The sequence below is a fragment of the Durio zibethinus genome, chromosome 17 (genome assembly GCF_047325235.1).
Source record: "Durio zibethinus cultivar Kanyao isolate XHJ-2024 chromosome 17, ASM4732523v1, whole genome shotgun sequence".
Classification (NCBI taxonomy): domain Eukaryota; kingdom Viridiplantae; phylum Streptophyta; class Magnoliopsida; order Malvales; family Malvaceae; genus Durio; species Durio zibethinus.
This window is the reverse complement of record NC_143178.1, coordinates 22142104-22163129: the sequence shown is the minus strand read 5'-3', so window position 1 is coordinate 22163129 and position 21026 is coordinate 22142104. Positions and strand designations below refer to the sequence as shown.

General features: G+C 33.7%; 3 protein-coding genes and 3 pseudogenes across 4 annotated transcripts; 4 read left to right on the top strand and 2 right to left on the bottom strand.

Moving 5' to 3' along the window:
• The first annotated feature begins 1746 nt into the window (after positions 1-1746).
• Positions 1747-3593, top strand: LOC111283517 (small ribosomal subunit protein uS4y). The gene is made up of 3 exons (XM_022872117.2): positions 1747-1839; positions 2275-2656; positions 3245-3593. The coding sequence occupies exons 1-3, from the start codon at positions 1812-1814 to the stop codon at positions 3426-3428; spliced, it is 594 nt and encodes a 197-aa protein (XP_022727852.1). The 5' UTR covers positions 1747-1811; the 3' UTR covers positions 3429-3593.
• A 499-nt stretch (positions 3594-4092) lies between these two features.
• On the top strand, positions 4093-6916 carry LOC111283511 (pectinesterase 3-like). Its single transcript, XM_022872107.2, has one exon. The coding sequence runs from the start codon at positions 4357-4359 to the stop codon at positions 5074-5076; it is 720 nt and encodes a 239-aa protein (XP_022727842.2). The 5' UTR covers positions 4093-4356; the 3' UTR covers positions 5077-6916.
• LOC149514117 (signal recognition particle RNA) lies at positions 6567-6916 on the top strand (annotated as a pseudogene).
• Positions 6917-7331: 415 nt separating this feature from the next.
• Positions 7332-7601, top strand: LOC149514116 (signal recognition particle RNA; annotated as a pseudogene).
• A 987-nt stretch (positions 7602-8588) lies between these two features.
• Positions 8589-9979, bottom strand: LOC111283526 (transcription factor PRE4-like). Its single transcript, XM_022872128.2, has 2 exons — positions 9795-9979; positions 8589-9021 (listed from the first exon to the last, which is right to left on the bottom strand). Exons 1-2 carry the CDS (start codon positions 9906-9908, stop codon positions 8866-8868), a joined length of 270 nt encoding a protein of 89 aa, XP_022727863.2. The 5' UTR covers positions 9909-9979; the 3' UTR covers positions 8589-8865.
• A 4883-nt stretch (positions 9980-14862) lies between these two features.
• Positions 14863-18148, bottom strand: LOC111274952 (RINT1-like protein MAG2 pseudogene; annotated as a pseudogene). The gene is made up of 3 exons (XR_016328934.1): positions 18133-18148; positions 16501-16562; positions 14863-16413 (listed from the first exon to the last, which is right to left on the bottom strand). The product of XR_016328934.1 is annotated as an RINT1-like protein MAG2 pseudogene (transcript).
• Between the last annotated feature and the right edge of the window lie 2878 nt (positions 18149-21026).

The following is a 21026-nucleotide window of genomic DNA, read 5'->3' as shown; positions in this document are numbered from 1 at the left end:
TTTGGATGTTTCTGCTGATGGTGTTTTTTGCCTGTGTTTATTGTTTTCGTTTTGTAATTTATTGGGTTGATTGTATTGAGTTGCTAATTATTAATGCCTACTGCCTTGATGCTGGGTTTCTTTTGCTTTATGCTGGAGTTTCAATTTATGGGTTTTGTTTGCTAGGTATGGGTTTGGTTTTCCGTGTTTTGGGTTATGGCTCTCTAGTTTATTGCTTGGCCAATGGTTATTGAAGTTGTATATGTCGACTACCTCCCAATTACTACTCTGCTGTCGATTGAGGCCTTCGATTATCGTGTGATTTACCCTTGTCTGCTCATTTGCTCTATTTGATTGTTGTGTTATTTATCAAAAGATGATGCAAAAATTTATAAGTCTTCAGTCAATGGGAATCGAATTTGTAGACAGATTTGATTCCAAGTTTTCTAAATTTCCACTGGCTTGATTTTCAAAATTTAATTCTTGTTCAAAGATCCCATTCTAAAAAATATTCCTTTACTTTTTAATTGTTTCTAACTTTTTTTTATCAAAAATTAATATAAAATAAAATAAAAGGAACGAAATAAAATACATATATAAAATAAATAAAATTTTTTAGGCCTATTTATTTAGATTTAAAAGTCAATGACAAAATTAAAATGAGAATATCAAATTAAAATTTAGACTCAATAATAGTAAAAAGATATCCAATAAAAATGAGGTATTTACAAAAGCCAAATGACAACACATGGTAAATCCTTGAGTAATTGTACATATGCATCATTTATCCATTAAATGTGCAAAATTTAAAGTATAGATGGATTAAATATTGGGATGAAAAAGTAATTATTTTATTATTAATTTAAAAAATTACTTTTTTACTAATAATTTTTTAATAGCATTAACTAATAAATAATTTAATTTTAATATCTTATTTTGTAATTTTTTTGGAAGAGGAACTATCTCATCATCAACTTTTATGTTTTGAAAAAAAATTAAAAAAATTAAAAAAATTAAAAAAAGAAGTTGAAGAGATGAAAAAGTGATGACACTTGACATAACATTGGAATGTTCAAAAGTATAGTTAATATAAGTAAGATTTATATATTAGATTAGATAGAGAGAAAAAAGACTAAAAAAAATCAACATGTTAAACTTTTAATTTGAAAATTTTGAATTTTTTTTCTTTTGGACAGTGAAATTTCCATGTTTAAACTTTGAAAAAAAAATGATTTATATTGTTGAGTCAAAATGGGGTGTGAGAGTGTGAGAGTTGTGGCTTACTTGTTAAGTTTTTGATTTCGTTTAAATACAACATCAAATATATATATATATATATATATACATATGTGTGTGTAAAAATATATTTGTAGAAAAAGGCGAAATGTTAATTTATAATTCAAAACATTAGATAATGACAGGCACATATACGTGATTAGGCTAAGAGCTTCATGGTTTGGTGGCCCAACCTTCATCATATGCTTTTTTTTTTCTTTTGAAAATCATGCTTTTTTCTAATGAAGGAAACCCATCACGTTCAATATGTAAGACTAGAAATTTTTTTTTTAGATAAACAAAAACATTTTAGAATCAAGGGGAAGAAACCAATTGGAATATGGAAATCAATACTTCATAAAAAAAAGTTGGGCTTTTAAATCTTTGGGCTGATCCGGGTCTAAAGAGAAATAGCTCAATTTAAATAAATCCTTGTGTTTGGCAACAGTTAGGGTTGCCTTATAAGCTCGCCATAGCCTCATTTGTTACCCTGACTTTGGTAGACGAAAGAAGCAGAGCTACAGTGTTAAGAGACACGGCGCCAACGCCCAACAACCATGGTTCACGTCTCCTTTTACCACAACTGTAAGCACCCTCTCTCTATTTAACAATCTTTCTTTGAACTTTGATCTGCTTTAGATATTTGCCATAGATCTTATATCACTTTTTGTCTTGTCTGTTTTGATTTTCTTTTTTGGCCTGCTACTTTGTTGGGATTGTTGTTCTGGGAAACGAGAAATTGGGTTTTTATATTTGTGATTTTAGTTTAGATTTTCATAGTCAACGGAGGTTGAGTAGAGGATGGAATTTGTTATTTGTTTCTTGGGTAGCTGATAAAACAGAGGAAAAAAAGGGAAATATGGGTATTTGTTTGTTAAATTATTGATTTTATTTTACTGATCTTGAAAAACTAAAGGGCTGCAAACTGGGTGTTCAGAGCTGAAATGCTTATGTTAGTTTGCTAAATGATTTGTTGGATTGTGATTTTTTCCTCGTTTGTAAAATTATGAATGATTACAGATGGGAAGACATTTAAGAAGCCTCGTCGTCCTTATGAAAAGGAGCGATTGGATGCTGAGCTGAAGCTGGTGGGAGAGTACGGGCTGCGATGCAAGAGGGAGCTCTGGAGAGTTCAGTATGCTCTGAGCCGCATCAGAAATGCTGCTAGGGATCTACTGACCCTTGATGAGAAGAACCCACGTCGAATCTTTGAGGGTGAGGCTCTTCTTCGCAGGATGAATCGATATGGGCTTTTGGATGAGAGCCAGAACAAGCTTGATTATGTCTTGGCCTTGACGGTGGAGAACTTCCTTGAGCGTCGCCTTCAGACTCTTGTATTCAAGGCTGGTATGGCTAAATCTATTCACCATGCTCGAGTGCTTATCAGGCAGAGACATATCAGGTGAGCTTATTTAACTTTTTAATAACAGTTGCGAACAATTGATTTAAACTTTCTCCATTATGTTTCTGATGTACTCTTTTATCCTGATGATTAGCTAAATAAGTTGTGTTTTCTTGATCATTTATGACTAGTAACTGGTTATACTTGTAAAATCAATATGATTTAGTTGTAAAATATAGGTTATTAGATCATTAGATATAGGAATTTCTCAAAACAAATAGTGCACTTTTTCTTTTGAATGGGGGACGTTTTTTACCTCTATTACTTGAATATTGGATAAATATAGTTGCATTTTCCTTTGTTTGTTCCTTCTGGTTATGCATACTGCAATAAGATGTAGGCTTATTGTATCAAAATTTTTTTCTATTGATCTATTTGGCGTCTGACATTGGAAAATTTTTGCTTTTGTTTGATTTCTTTTATATTCCAACACACAATTTTTGTTTTTATTTCATTTCATGTGTTATCTAGTTATGCTGGTTTATTCAATACTATTTATGCTTGAATTTTTTCTGATAACTTTATATTATTGTGGTATAATTATCATTTGTCCATCAATACTCTGCTTAATTTCTTCTGATTGTACAGGGTTGGAAGGCAGGTGGTCAACATTCCTTCTTTCATGGTGAGGGTTGATTCCCAAAAGCACATTGATTTCTCTCTCACTAGTCCGTTTGGTGGCGGACGTCCTGGAAGAGTAAAGAGAAAAAATCAGAGGGCAGCTGCCAAAAAGGCTGCTGGTGGAGATGGAGATGAAGAGGATGAAGAATGAGTAATGGGTCTTTGATCTTTTGCAGATATTTACAGTAGGACTATGTTATCTAAGCTAGTTTTGCATGACCAAAAATGTTATGTCTTGGTGTTTATTTGGACATTGTATTTTACTGAATTTTGTTAGCTTCCAAGAGAATGTGGTTTGTGGTTTTCTTTTTTCTTATTTCCATATAGCTTATACTTTCCTAGCTTGAAGAATATGTTAATAAATTTGTATTTTCTCTGCAAAGTGAGGCAAATATTAGTTCTAGAGCGAGGGGATTTTCCAAGTTGAAAATGTTACATTTGAACCAAGTCAGATTTTCTCAAACCGTGTTCATTTGTGATGGAAGAGACGATGAGATTTCCTCAAACAGCTTTAAACCAAGTGAGGCCAACATTTCGGTGCATAGTGAGACCAAACTTGTGGTTATGACATTTAATTGTATTGGATAAAAAATAAATATGATTCAGATACGTCATTTAATAATACATTTATAAAATATAAATATCGATATACGAATTGATTATGATAATCAAAAGTAATCTATATTGATAAATAACCGAGAACTTTGTTTACTGGTTTAGTATTTTAAACTAGGTGAGATTATTATTCTATTTTAAACTAGGTGAGATTATTATTCAATTCCAACCATAAATCACAAACTTTCAATAAATCGAAATTCCAAAGGGCTAGCTGATTATTTTTTCTTGTTTAGCATCTAATTTCTATCCACGCAAAACTGTTGACCTGCAGCTGCTGCCTGCTGGATTAAAATTCCGCGGCCAACCAACAGTAGACCCAAAAGAATGATAACTTAGGTCACATATTTTTGCATACATCCTTCCAATCTACAGATACATTCAGACCAGACCTTCAAAACCCGTAACTCACTTTTGTGTCCCGACCCTATTATCAAAATAAAACCAGACAGAAGAAACTCAACATGGATTCTGTTACCTTCAAGGGCTATGACAAAGTAAGCCAACTTGAAAATCAAAACCTTCACCAAAGAATCGCCCAAAGACCTGTCTCAACCGCCATCTCCATCTCTGCTATCCTCGTCTTCACTTTGGTCAGCGGTTTAACGCTTGCTGCGTTGATGCTGGAACCCATCAAAGAACCTACAGACACGGATTCGTCTTCTCTTTCTTCTAATTCGGCTGAGTCAATCAGGATCATCTGCAACGTGACTCGGTACCCTGAGACCTGTTTCACGGCTCTATCTTCTCTCAACGCCTCTACAAAACCTGACCCAGAAGCCATCCTTAAGCTCTCTCTCCAAGTGGCAATCACCCATCTTTCAAACCTCTCTTCATCACTCAAGTCCCTCAACGATCTCCACTCTCAACCTGCTCTAAAAGATTGCATGACCCTATTTGATGACTCGCTGAGTAGACTCAATGACTCAGTGTCCGCAATGAAAGTGGGTTCTGGGAAGGAGCTTGTGTTGACTAAGGAGAAAATTAATGATATCCAGACTTGGATTAGTGCTGCAATGTCTGATCAGGAAACGTGTCTTGATGGGTTGGAAGAGATGGGATCGATGGTTCCTGATAAAGTCAAATCTCAAGTTCAAAGCTGTCAAGAGTCTATCAGTAATAGTTTGGCTATTGTTGCTAATATGCAAAATCTTCTACAGAAGTTTGGTCTCACCATGCACTGAAATTTTTTTGGGGTTTTTTTTCTTCTTTTGCTTTAAATTTCTTGTCTTCATATGTGGGATTATTGTTTTGCATTTGTAAGGTGATGCAAATATAATTGTGTAAAATTTACAGTTAAAATGATTTTCTGATACCCCAAATCGTTTCCTGAAGTTTAATTCTATTTGTTGATGATATTTATTGAAAATGTTAGGGATTCTGTAGCCTGTAATCACTCTTCTTAATGGAGAATTTTGTCTCAAATTTACATAAGATATTGCCTGAAGAGAAACTGGAATTGGCTTTTGAAAATCTCCTGCTACCGATTGACAAAAATTCTTTCTTTGGTTTGCTCTTCCGGACAGATTGCCTTATAGTGCTGAAGATATGCCCTGAATATTTTGAGGGATAGTATTCTAGCCCAGACTGTGTGGTCTTTGCTTCGTGCTTATCTAGTACCACAACTCTCTGGAGTCAATGACAGCTTTGCTTGGCTTGAATCAAATTGTGTTTGCACTTTCTGATCTTCTTGGAATATGATTTTCATTTGCTGTTGCTAGTACCTTCGAAAAGCCAGATTCCTGAAGGAAAATAACTTGATTATATAAGCATTCTGAACACCGTTTTTTTAAATTTTTATCTTGCTGGAAATCTGGAAAAGGATAGTCTTACTACAAATTTGCTAAAACTCCTGTTACCCTTCAGGTCTTTTAGAAAAATGTACCCAAAGCGATGGGCTAAATTGAAATCAGCTATCTTTCTTCAAGCAGTCCAGGGCTTGCATGTTCTAAAGGAGTAATGAGAGATGATAAATTATATCACATGTACAGGCAGAGCTATGGCCGATGGGGTTAAGTAATGAACTTTTATATAAGCCGAAATCTCTGCATAACTTTACTGGAAGTGAATGCAATTAATTGCAGCTATAGGATTAGTTAAAAATTCCAAGTGAATTATCCGTCCCCAAAATGAAAATGCTAGTGTGGATTGAGGATAATGGCCCCAGTAAAACTCTTATTTATCGATGCTTAATGTTTCAATTCCATAGCACAAAAATTAGCCACTGCATTATAGAAGAAACAAGGCGAGCTAATCTTCTAGCCGGAGCTGAAACGTCTTTGCAGTTTTATACCCTGAAATGGTTGGAGTTTATTATTCCAGGTTTGCAAACACTGTTTAATGTCAATTTATCTGATCAAGGCAGCAAATATGTAACTATCCATAGAAATACAAAAAGCAATCCAATATTGTGTGATCAAGATGGCAGAAAGAGGGTTCTGTTGAGATCGGTTACTACCATTTCTAGTAGGTAATTCGTAGGTTTATCATGCAGACAAAGGTAGTTGATCTTTGGCAATCATCAATCTTGACTAGAACAATGATTTTAGGCTTCAGATAAGAACTCAAAATCACCACCCGACTAGATGCACCTGGAAAGAGGAACCAATCCCACCTCAGTTTCAAATTTAATTCGTTTGGTACTTAAATTACACTCAAGAGACCTTTACACATTGCCGAGCTGGATAGCGCCAGCTTGTAACCCGGGTGGGGGCAATAAGATCATGGAACATTGGTTCGATTCACCGAGTCGGGTCTATAATGGCTTGCCTCTGGCCTGCCCATTCCAAGCGAGGAGTTGAGCCATGGGACTTGAGCGGAGGCTCTAGGTCTCGTGGGCTCTTAGAGTGGAGGGAACCGCGTGAGGCTGGATTGACAGAGCAGCGAAAACCTCCCGCTCTTGGCAGTGGAAGGATAACAGGCTGAGCGAAAACCTCCCGCTCTTGGCAGTGGAAGGATAACAGGCTGATGTCACTTAGATCCAACATGGCTTTGTAGGTTGATTCTAATTGAACCATGACCTTTTTGAAGCTTGAATCGTATTTTATGGCAAATCAATGGAATGGTCAGTTCTTTGATGAAAGTTTAGTAGAGTAATTCATGTAATTTAATCTTTATATCATATTCGGGGTGTTTGATTGTAAAAGTAAAATGAGGAGTGACTTATTTGCTGGCATTTGAGTGGCAAAGGCAGCAGGAATGGGGTCTTGTTCAGATCGGTTGCTTACAAATCCATCGAATTTTCACTTAAACTGTATCAAGTTGATCTTTGCCAATCATGAATAGTGACAAGAACATTCAATTTAAAGTTTCTGATAAGACCTCAAAATTTATCACCTTGGTAAGGTGCATTTAGAAAGAAAGAGGAACCAAATCCCACATCGAAGACTTTAAAGATTCACGTGTTATTTATACATAGCGCAAACAGCTATGGTTGTTAACCAAGTTTGGTAATGCAAGCTTCTGAACCAAGTGGGGGTAATAAGGTGATGGAACAATGGCGCTCTTTCGATGCCAGCCAGGTTCCTTATTGCAAATCACTGGCCTGCCCGTTCCAAGCTTAAAGATGGGCCCTGAGACCTGAGCGAAGGTTCTAGGTCTCGCGGCTCCTAAAGTGGAGCTTCCCGCTTTCGGAAATGGAAGGATAACAGGCTAGTGCCACTTGAACTCAAATTGGCTCCATGGGTCGACCCTAACTACTATCACTTTTTTCTGCCATCTGTTCCCTTTAATAGCAGACCTTGGGTTTTTGCTATTTGAATGCCTTTGATAATGTTCTTCTTCTTTTTTTTTTGTCTGCAAAAATGAGTCCGAATGTTTCCCACCCATTTACTGCGTCATTGAAAATGCAAAGGAAAGACAACAAATTGAACTAGATGCAAAAAGCATGTCTCTAAAAATCTGTTATTTTCGTCCAAGGAAATTCATTACATATGCACAAAGGTGTTCTGCTCTATTGTCTCTCATTTATGTGTAACTTTCGTGGTTAAATAACACTGTGGATCCTGCTATATTCTCTTCACATTGTCTTTCCATAGTGGTTGTACGATAGAGTTTTTTAAGACTCTTAACTTGTTTAGTTTACAAACGTTTCCCATTAAACTGCCTCTACTCATGGACAAATTTTAAACACTTGAATTCAGATAGCAGAATCAACAATCAGTTTGAACAGCATCTTAAAACTCTTCTTCCTTTGTAATTGACTGTTTCAATATCCTTTGTTTAATTCTTCCAGTAGTTTATTAGTAATATTTCTGCTGCTTTGCGGATGAAAGAAGGGTTATGGCTTGAAGGGATAATCTAATCTCTCACCAAACCTCTCAAAGCCACCAATCACAGAGCTAAAGCCCAAATGGTAATCTGTAATTAATTGAGTCACTCTTATTTGCAATTCCTCAAGGGAAATGGGACTATTTCCATGACAGTATCTGAGATTCACTGATTGCATGTAGGAACTGTTGATTATATGATTAGGAACCAATGGAGTAAACTATGGAATTACCACAGTTGAACTCGAGGATTAGCTCAATTGATTCATACAAGTATGAATAAAAAATGATATCTTATAGGTCTAGAATTCAAATTCCAGCAGATACGACTCCCTTCCATATCCCACAACTACGTCCTCTTTTGTAAGAAAAAATTATCGCCCGTTGAAGTAAGAACTCCTAGAAAATGTTTTTGGCAGTGTACATAGTTTCTCAAGTAAAAGGGGGCCCCAAGACCAAAACTTTATTAGTTGAATATAGACAAACAAGGAAGAATGAGATACGACAGATACAACGAAACATGGAAATACTTACATTTGATATACATAGTTTATACTCTAAATGCTCTCCAAGTCCCAATCAAACTCGGATATAATTAAGAAACAATGAAACATGACAGTTGCACAAAAGGAAAAACACACATTTTTGTCTGTAGTTGCACCTTCAGACAATTTGAGAAAGAAAAGAGGAAAGGGTACTGGGGCGTTACTGCTGCAGCAAATCTTTAAGAATCTCTGCATCAAAACTAGTTATATCCACGGAACCTAGACGTTGAGATAGTCTTTCGCTCAAATCATCTACCTCTTTTTGTAATTTTCTGATGTAACAGCATGTTTCGTTCAAAACTTTTGTTGCTGATGCCTACAAAGATAAAATCATAGAAATAATGGTTAGCGTTGAAAATCTTCCTCATCATAATATAGACATAAAAAACTCACATTCAAATCCCCACAGTTGAACTTTATTCTCTTTGATGCAAAGGGGTTTCGTGATTTATCCTCATTGTTGGAAGGGCTTACTGAAGCCACTCTTTCTATTTTAAGAGTACTTGGGATAGCATGACCAGAAGATATATGTTATTAATATCATTGCAATGCAGTCCAACAGGTCTGCACATGATCATTGCAATGAATTCCGAGTTAAAATAAGATTTCTCCATGATGGCTTCTCTCATTGGCGGATGCAATTCATAGGTAGGGTGTCCAAGACGACCCCAAAACTTTAGAAAATACGAAACTTTAAAGAAAATTGTTTTTACACAACTCCAAAATTTTTTCAAACATACCTTTCTTAATTCCCTAATCACCCTATTCGCTTGACTACAGCCACAGCCAACTAACACCGAACACCCAAACACCCACTGCAATAAGTGGACATCCAAAAAAAAACATGGATCCGCGGTCCCCTATTGTTGACTGTTCAGTTATAATCAGAATATTCTCATCATCCTTGTCAATGACATGGCAAAAGTTTTATAAACAGGTAAACAGCATTCTGGAATAGGTTATAGCTAGGGAGTAAGAGGATCAAATTTGATACATTGGCACCAAGCTTTGACAAAGTGAAACAACTCGAAGGAGAATAAATAAAGACAGAGAGAGAGAGAGAGAGAGAGAGAGAAATCTAGGCTCTACCCTGCCATTGCGGCCTTGATTGAGCTGTGGCAGCAATGTTTGTAGTTTTAAGATGAGAGAATTGAGCTCATCATCTGTGATTTTGTTTGAAGCTCTTGATCCTTGGCTAGACATGAAGAAACCTTGCTTCTGTGCTCTCTTTTTTTAACACTCTCTATTATCCCTAATATATCGTATAGTAGGGGTGATGGTTGGGAGTTTGAAATTAGAGGGCACAAGCAACTTAAATAGAGACTTTCTGGATGGAGATTCCACAACAAGGTAGTTGATAAAAACATATAAACAAACAAATAAATAAATAAACATTGTTGATTTACATATACTCAAACAGGAGCCCATTTGTCCGAAAAATGCCCTTGATTTTTTTTTTTAATTGCAAAACTTTAGCATATCTTGACTGACAAGTGTTTAACTAGGTTGTATTTTGGAGTGTTTACATATATAAAAAAAATTATATTTGATGATATAAATTTATAAATAAATCATATAATAATATTTTATAAAAAAATTAATTTTAAAATTTTAAAGAATAAATATATTTAAAATTAATTTTTATAAAATATTATTACATAATTTATTAATCGTGTATAAAATATAAATCTTTAAAACAAATAAGGGCAAGAGAACATTTCAATCATTTTTTTAGAAGCTATATATATATATATATTATATATGGAAAAAAATGTATAAAGATAAAAAGAAAATTATAAGATCTGTTGGTTGGATGTAACTAATCAGATTTTAAAGATTATTAAATTTATATAAAGTACAGATGTTTGCATCTTACCAAATTGATACATTTGTCTCTTATATGTTTAATGGAGGCATAGCTTTTTTTTGCTTGTCTCTTGCTTTTGCCTTCTCTGGTCTCTACTCTGTTGTAGAACATGTGTTTTGGTTCACACACTTTTTTTTTTTCAGACAAAGGTTAATTACCATATTTGCAAGTTGGCCCGTCAAAATCTATTCTAGATATGATAAGATCTAGAGAACTGTTTAGTGATTGGACGAAAGGTTTATCTTTGTTAATACGAAGTGTTTCACTCATAATTTTTTTTATTAAAATTATATAATTATAACAAATGAAAATTTATTATTTAATATAATATCATAAATATTTCTTAAGATATATTGCAAAATAAAAAAATTAATTAAAAATAAAAAAAACATGTGTTAATCTTTTAACATCACTTATAAAATTAAAAATTTATAATGTATATAAAACATTAATGTTTTAAATATATTCTAAAATATATGTGTTATTTTATTATCCTCGTTTATAGAATTTAAAAATTTTAATTATTAATGTATTTAATAATTTTTTATAAAAAAAATTAGATTCACATTTATGACTTATAAATATAAATTTTATAACAAATTTAATTAAAATACTCTATATAATTTTATTATAATATAATAATTATAAATGATATACTTCTTAATATGAAAAAGCCCTCAACTCAATATTTCGTCGTGACCCTAAACAACACATAAGTAATTTTAATTCAATGTACAAGAGTTGCTAAAAGAGACCCTCTTCAATGCCATGTCAACCCCTTTTCAATTTTTTTCTTTCACCAAAAAATTCATGCAGTACCATAGGAGCAACTAACAAAGTCTAGAAGTAAGCCCCAAGCTATAAAAACAGTACCTCAACTACCATTTTCTAGGCAGTTGTTGTGCATTTAACCGATATCTATTGGAGCCACCCTCCTAGGTAAGCAAAACTTACAAATTCATAGGTATGCTGGGACCACCCTCCTAGCTAATGCAAATAGGCTAAATCTATTGGAGACAAGCATGAGGCAAGAAACGCATTCGAGAGCAAAACTTGATGTGACGATGCGTCCGGGAAGAAGATCAAACGTGACTGAACTTAGAGCGGCAAAGACAGGCATATAACTGCCGCTGCTGATGGACACGATTTCAGGCCTACAAGGCAATTTGGAAAACAAGAAAGAGGGGCAATAATTTTGGTGTTTGGAAGTGTTTTTGTCTTCATCTACCGACCTCATAATTTGGCCCTAAATTTTCGGTCACTGACCTTACTGTTTCACTTAAATGCACGATACTACATATATATATATATATATATATATATTGCCTGCATGAGCAACATGGCACAGTGGAAATAGGCATGTGAACATGGAGTTCAAAGCAAAAGGGTTGTACTCGAGGCTTCTTCTCTTCCCTACTCTTCTTTGACAGAAATTCATAGGAGGCAATGTCATTGTCCTTGGACCCTCGCCTGCCTGCTTGGCTTGACAAAGTTTGAGTAAAGATTGTTAGAGATGAAAATAATTTTTGCTGTTTACCCTAGATTATTTTATTGGAGTTTAAAAAAATTTTCTGCTAATTGTAAGTTTTATTTTTAGTTGAAATCCCCAAAATTTAACCATTGGTATATTTAATTAGTAGACAAGGAATTAATTACACATGACTTGAAGGAAAGATGAGTCTCAACTCTCAACCACCAATGTTGAAGAAGGCCTGGAGGCATTTTTTTTCAATGGTCAGCCTTTTAGGGTTTCAAAAATTGAAACCCAACAACTCTATCTCTTAGATACGATCTTTTAGCAGATAAAAATCCTCCTCATTTTCCTTTACTTACTTTTGCGGAGTGATTAAGTTGGACTTTTGGAGTTAAATTATCAAAGTCGACCAGAATATTCTAAAAGGAGGAGAAAATAAGAAGAAATTCTAGCAATCCTGCTCTTAAGCAACTGTTTTAAGTCAGACATTGAAATCTATCAAACTGGAATCTTGGAATATTGCTGTAATTTATCCTAGCTTTTGACTCTCAGAAATAAGAAATTAAATAGAAAATGTTAAATAAATATAAATGATAAATCCAATATTTAAAGCCACATCTGCTGTATTTTTTGCTTTTGTTGTTCTAGATGATTAGAATATGAAAAGGTGAGATCAATGGTTTTATACTTGTAAATAATTAATTAATATAAATTTTTTTAAAAAAATTTTATGTTTCTTATTTGGCATTCAGATCAATAAATTTTCCAACTCTTCATTATTTAATTTTCTTGTTTATATTTTCCAAAAATGAAATGCACCCCTAACTATACAAGGATCTTGAGGAGATTTTTTTTTTTTTTGTATCATTGTTTAATCAGTCAATGGCCTAATTACTAGGATAGGCCTACTTTTTATTTTTTATTATTCATATTTGATTTTTTTTTTCATATTTTATTTAAAAGAACAAATAAAAAATTAAAAAAGGGTCATTCAAGCAAACCTAAATCTTCATCTTTAGTCTTAAAATTTGATTTGGAAAACATGTTTGTAGTTGCAGGAATTAGTTTTTAAGTTTTTATGGCAAGGAAGAAAGAGCTTGTCAATCCATGTAAAACTTCTTTCAGATTCTACGAACAACGAATAAATGTCGTGTCAAGCGTATCAAGAGAATAAATAAGATGCTTTAATCCTATTCATAAAATTGAAGGTTATTGGAGTGTTGGCATTATACATTTTAATAAGTAATGTGATAAATAATATCAAAATCAATTTTTTTTTATTTAATTTCGTGTCAAAATTTTAAATGATAAATAAGACGTATCGATCTGATCATTTAATAAAATATTAAAATAGAGTATAATGATAAAATTTAATCACATTAAATATTTTAATATTACAAAATACTAAATTAAAAAACAATGATAAAATTAAATTATATTAAATATTTTAATATTTAATAAGATATCAAGATAAGATATGATAATGATATAATTTAATCAATACTCCAAAACAGAGCCACTTAGGTGGCATCTGTGGTGTCTTGAAAAATAAATTAAGTGGTAATTATAATTAAAACGTTATGAGATTGAGTAAGAAAAATATTATACCAAGTAATCCAAAAAAAATAAGCAAAATATTTCAATTTTACATTAAATAAAAAAAAAATTACTAAATATATAAGTATTGATGCTACGTACTCTATTAATGTTGTGGGAAAGGACAATGGCCATTTGACGTAAACTCGTCGGTAGTCCAATAGCAACAACATTTATTTCTGGATTTATTTATATACTATAATATAATTTGTATAGTATTAGTAGCACATTTTCTCTTTCTGATTTAGTTTTTTGTGACAAATAATTACCACTTAATTTTTGTCCAGTTTTTTTTTTTTAATTAATATATACCAAATGCTACTACTATTATTTCCATAATTAATTTATAGTCATATCTCTAGTCTAAAAAATAAGATCTAAATTAAAAAATTTAAAGTTCAGCTTAAGTTTATTTTAATTTATTTTAATAAAAAAGACGTTATAATCTAAAAAATTATAGATATTAAAATTTAAACATTAAATTTATTATATATCATATTTTAAAAATAATTACATGAATTACCCTAATTTTGAGTTTTTTTTTTTATCAATTAACTTTTTTATCCTAAATTCATTATAAAAAAAAAAAAAACATTTTAGCATACAACCAACTGGCCAGTATTTATGAAATAATATTTCCAGTTCTAAAATTAAAAAAAAAAAAAAAAGGTTTTAAATTGGTCCAGTAACAACATTGATCAAAGGGTAGAGCAGCCGACTAATGATTTTATACGAAAATGAGTTTGCTTATCTCTAGGATAGGAAGAACATGAGGATTATGTGAAGAGTCGAGTCAACAAGATTCCAAATCCTTTTATGTCTAAAATGGCCGATTGTTAAAAGTGAAAAATCTCTTCCTCAACATAAAGCAAGAGGATTAGGAACATTGACCGCTGATTCAGCAATGGATTTTGGGTTCGACCAAAAAAAAAAAAAAAAAAACATGATTAGATTTTGGACAATGTCAAAGCTAAAAAAGGATTACCACTGATAAAAGAAAAAGGAGATTTGACGTTGGATGACAATAGAAGCAGGACAAACTTGGCAATGTGTTTGCCTGCTGATGTTCTTAAACAGCATGATTCAACATCGGAAACAAAAACCAAAAAACAAATAATCCCAGTTCAAGTTTTATGCAAAGAAAAAAAAAAAAGGAAGAAAAATTAAAAATGATGACGAAAAACTAACAATTACAATTAATAACAACGATGCTCAAAAAATTAACAAAACAATTTCATTTTTGTTATAATTGTAGTGTTTTCTGAAACAAATGGGTTAATCAAAGAGGTGAAGAGCCAAGCCAAATACAAACGCAGACCTAACGTCTCTGTCCTTGTTCTGTGTCCAAGCCAAGCCTACCGTGTATTCAGATACAATGATAAGGGAATCAAAATTCAATAAATACTCTGTTCTTCCCAATCTTTTCTGCTTCAGAAATTTCCGTACTCTGCAATTAGATCCTCGCTACCACTGTATTCAGCAACATACTCTCCAAGTTGATCAACTTGATCCAACAGAATATCAAGGAAAAAAACATCTTCACTCCACTCTTTAAAAATAGATTCAGCAGAGTGAGTTGCACCAATGGAGTTTGCAACTTTGATTAGAGCATCATTATCCGTTAAGGCAGTCAATCCTTCACCTTCTTGGCATATAGGAAGTAAGCAATCCAAAAGTTTTTATGACTGGTGTACCAGCTAATCTCAAAACGTTGACCTCAAAAACATAAAACTGTAGCCGATGATCTGATACCGATCAATCAAAGATGATAAACTAGCTAAAAATACTGATGGAAACTGCTAGAGATTTATAATCATGAGAATTAGAGAGAATTGCCCCCTGAACCTTCTTAGTCCAGTTTCTTTCTTCAGCCATCTCCGGTTTTAATTTTTCCAGTGTCATCTTAGCTCCATTTCTGCCCATAAATCAAGCCAGTCAGGTCGATCACAGAAGACAGATGAAATCTTACGCAGGGTCCCATCTTCCTGAAAGGAAAGCAAGACCCCAAACTGTTCTACACGTTTGTCAAAAGAGACAATCAAGTCAACGAGATGGAGCCAAGATGTCCTAACCTTTGATCTATTTACCTGCCACACTCTTCCTCCAATTGACCAACATGTATAGGGAATATCTCTTTTGCCAATTATGTTGATAAGGAGGATACAATTGCTGAAATCGATTCTTCTCTACAACTGTACCCAATTAGCATTGCTTCGTCAATCAATGGTGGCAATAACTAATCCATAAAACCAACATAATGCAGTGTAATTTTATGTACCAGAACAAAAATGATTTCTGGTTTATCGATCCACTTCGAAAATCACATTGGGATGCAACAAATACAGGATTGACAAGCTCTTCAATTGCCCAAAGCGGATGGTGAAGAGCAACCTCCCAATAATGGCCCTCAACTCGGCAAGATTTTCTTTGTCTCTGCGACTCATGCAGGCGGCACAGGGCAAGAAAGTCTTCACAGTACTGGTGTTTGAGATCACCTTGAATAGTAAAAAGAGGATTTGGGACCTCACTTGATTTCCTTGTAGCCGGACTATAGGAAGTCAAATTGAAAATTGGGGGTGGCCATCTAAGGAATGAGAGGAGGGCTTGATGATCTGTGATTTCCTGGGGTCTTATTATTGCTAGAGCTCGATCTACTCTGTGATCAACAGTGGAGACTAGGCGTGAACATGCCCATTAAGGGCATGCCTTTGTGACTGAAGTTACCAAGTCCTTTGTCAGTTGAGTGTTTTAATAGCAACTGGGCACGATTCCTGCAACAGCAACAAAGAAAGTGGTCTATACAAGATATAGTTTCACAAGAGTGTGTGTGGGTGTATTTTTCTAATGGAGGCACTTACTTTTGAATTTTGTGCGGAAGAGTCCTTTCTTAAACTTCTGTTCATAGTAGAAGAGATGACATCTTAAGTTGAATTTGGATAAATCCAGCAAGGCATTCTTGCATGGACTTGAGCTTGCTTTGATGATAGGTAGGCTTGTTGTGCTGTGGATCTTCTGTGGGCTTTCATCGAAGCAAGCATGCGTGACAGCTCGAGGATAAATAGTATCATAAAAACTCATTTATATAAATATAATTAATAATAATTGTAAATTGTTTGCCTCTTTTAATTATGTTTAAAATATCTATTCACAAATTTAAAATAAAGTAAAATCAAATATAATGTCCTAAGATAAGATTCATGAAAAGAGTTAGACAACAATTCCCCTTATTAATAGCGAGCTATTATTTAATAGTATACGAGTAGAATTAAAGTTCTAAGTGCTACTATCTCATAAAGCACAAAAAGACAAACTCATAGAGGAATAGTCCAACACATTAATCATAGACTAACCAAAGAAAGCATATGTGAATATAAGACGCGTGTCTAGTTCTCATCGTAAAGGAATCAACAAAATATTCCTTCTGTTTCCCACCTAACATTGTTTGACACATGGTGATACCTGATTGGTTCCATATCTATTATTGTAGAAATAATATCAAAAGAACAAGCGGGAAAAGCAAACTTTTGATAAGATCAATCAAAAGATAGAGGTTCAGCTAAACTTTTTTTTTCTAAGCTAGAACAAAACTGGATTGATCGAGAGGAGTTTCATAATGTGGTTGGATATAAATAAGCCACTAAAAAACAAGTATAAGCCAATAAATGAGTAATAAGTGTAAACGAAGGCAGAGGGACATGTAAATGAATATGGATAATGTGATTTTGTACTGTTCAGCTTCAAGCAGTCAAGTGAGGATTGCTCTATCTCCTAAGAAAAGAACTTTGGAAAACCCTACCTTATTATTAAAAAAGGAGTGGTCTCTATGTTCGCTTTATTATTGTCTTTTATGCTGCTTTCTTATTGTCCTATTTGACTCTATTATGGCAATCTATTCTTGAGAGATCATTGCAACACTGCAAAAAAACAAAGGAATATTCACTTTTTGGGCGGGCATTTCATACTCAAACCCCAATGAAGAAAGGACAATTATTCAACACACTAAAATCTAGTAGATTTGGTTCAAAATGATATTTGTTAGTAACCAAGACAAGAATTCTTACCAATAATAAGAAATGATTTAGAGCCTCCAACGCTTATAAATAGAAGCTTCTTTCGGTTTTTATTTGATAAAAGAAAGACATAGAAGTCATAAAGAAAAGAAAAACTTTCATTCAATAAGACCTAATACTCCTATGGATATCATTGGAAGACTTGTAACCATTCTAAGAAGAAATATAACTAAAAATGAGAAACTCCAACAGGAGCAATTTTGCCGGTCTATTTTAGGAGCATTCGCCTGCTATCGATTCGGAGGTCATAGGATGAATGATGCAATCGATTTGAGATCGCATTCATGATCTGGAAGACAAAAGAAAAACTCTACTCAACAAAGAGAAAGAGCTCATTGTGCATACTGTCGCCCTTAGTGACCAAAGGGACTAAAAGAGTCCATCAACTCTTTTTTGTTCTTTTCACTTGATCTTTCTCACCTTGGCCTTGAACCATGTCAAGGGTCGATCGGAAAGTTCCTTGCCTCTTATGCTAGACATGAAAACAAATGTCTACAAACCAGACATGAAAACAAACGTCTACAGACAGTCAGACACTTATTACCATGTCTAAGATTGATTATAAAGTTCCTTGCCTTTAACGCTAGGTACGAAAACAAACATCTACAGACCGAACATAGAAACAAACGTATACAAACACTTATTTAATTTAAACCTTATAAAACTAAAAAGAGTTGACAGACTTTTCTAGTCTTCTCGGTAACCTAGGATGAAGCCCACACAATGATCACTTTCTTTTTTGTTGAGTAAGGCTCTATTCCTATCTTTTAGGCCACGAATGTGGTCCAGGATCGATAACATCTTTTGTCCCACAACTTTCAAGGATGCTACCAAAACAAACCTAATGACTGCTTCTGTTAGAGCTTGTTGAAAGTCTTCCAGCAATATATATTTCTTTTATTTGTCATCTACATGTTTATTCGCCAAACAAAGAATGGAAAAAACTTTTATTTATAGGCATCCAAGGCCTTTAACCCTTTCTTATTATTACTAAAAATGCTTATCTTGGTTCTCTAATAAGGATTACTTCAACTTTTCATTAATAGTGAACCAGATCCGCTAGATTTTAATGCGCTGAATAATTGTTTTTTCCCTGTTACAAGTTCAATACAAAAGGCTCACTCCAAAAAATGATAGTCCTTTGTTTTTTTGCTAGTATTGCCACATGAATTAAACCCTATCATTTCAAGAATAAAACACAATAGAGCATAATACTATCATTTCAAGAACAAAACACAATAATAGAGCATAATAGAATAATAATAGAGAAAACTCAGACATAAGAGATTACTATCCTTTTAATAATAAAGTAGGGTCTTCCAAAACTCTAGAGTAATTTGTACTTGATAGCTCAAAACTGACTATTACAAAACCATGTGATCCGTCCTTATTTAACTTCAATGGCTTCGTTATAGCCTTACTACTCCTCATTTACTGGTTTATACTTTTCTTTTACTACTCCTCGTTTACTGGTTTATACTTTTCTTTTACTGGCTTATTTATACCCAACTACATGATGAAACTCGCCAGCTCTATCCTAACTTAAAAGATAAATGTTTGGTTAACACCTTATCTCTTGATTGATCTGATCAAATGCTGACTTTTCTTGCATGCTTGTTCTTTTAGTATTATTTCAATATTATTTCTATAACTATAGATTTGGAGCCAATAAATATCACCGCATGTCAAACTGTTCAGGCAGAAGACAAAAGAAATATTTGGTTGACTAATTTCCAATGAAAATTAAACAAGTGTCCCATATACCAATATCCTTTCTTTAGTTAGCCTTTAATTTATGAATTATGAGTTGGCTTGTTCCTCCATTTGTTTATTTTTGTGTGGTTTCTCGGCTAGAATCGCTCATAATTTCAATTCTACTCACATACTATCAAATAATAGCTATCTACTAACAAGGGTGGTTGTTGACTTAACTCTTTTCATGAATCTTATCTTGTACTAGTAAATAGTGTATGGAGCATTATATTTGAATTTACTTTATATCAAATTTGTGGATCAAATAATAATTTACAATTATTATTAATTATACTTACATAAATAAGACATTTTACATTATAATTTATCTACGAGACTGTTAGGCCTATCATAAGCGCTTCCATCCATAAGCCTTTCCCCACCAGTGCCATAAGTAACTTTTCTTACTGATTCATCACAAAGGGGGAAACTTGCCTTAAGGAAAATGACTTCCAACCAAACCCTTCAATTCTTTTTTCTTATGGACCCATTCCAATTGTAGTTGCCAACCCATAAATTGTTAAGCCATTCTGAGTGCTGCAGTATTCTCCAGAGTTGATGTACTCCTTCCTGCCTTGGCAAATCAAACTTTGACTATTTCATTTCCTGTTTGCAGGGATTCCTTCCTTGCCCGATCTGTTGGATTCCTTGGTGGCCCTGGTTAGAAAGCCTTTACCCTTGTGTAAGACTAAAAGATTTCTAAAGGCTGTCACTAGCTTTCGACCTAATTAGCATTAGCTTTCACCTATACCCAACTTTCTTCTTTTACACTATACCCCCCTAGCTTTCCAGCCAGGAATTTTGCATGCTTTCCTTATACTTTGTATTAAGTAGATTATCTGTGAACTATTGGGAGAAGGTTTTTGATTTCCACAAACACTTGACGAGAATTAGGACTAGGTACACGAAAATGCCACTGTTGAGAAGGGTAATAAGAGGCACTGGCAAGGCGATGGGCCTATCAAGAAAGAATAAACCACTCATACAAAAGATGGAGCTTATCTACAACCAGAGAAAAGAAACTCCCTTGGCTGATATAGAAAACCTCGCCTTGTATACTTTTTATAGCATAAAGGTCTATTGAAAAAAAAAGTACAAATAGGGGAAGATCCACCATTAGTTTTCAATTTAAAAAATGAATCTCATATGTCGATTCCAAAGTCATTATTAGAGTAAAGTCAGGTCAGATTTGCTGCAAATCAAGCTTTCAATCAGTTCACCTTCTTCTGCTTTAGCTGATGCCAATGTTGATGCCCTATCTTTATTCATTCTTCTCCACCCCTAAACAATAGCAATAGCACAAATCTTAAGCTATGGCACGTGAAGGAATGGTTTCATGAATCATGGGTGGATCTTAACATCTTTACCACCAAAAGACTACTATGACTACATCATATCATCATAGGGGGTGGGGCTGCACCGCCAACTAAATTATCAAGCATTGACATTATCTCTCGCAGAAAAGATAGTTTTCAAGGAAAATGAGATGGGTGAGAGCATTACATCATAATTTTATAAAGAGGCAACAAAACATAATGGGAAACCTAACTAAAATTAAAAAT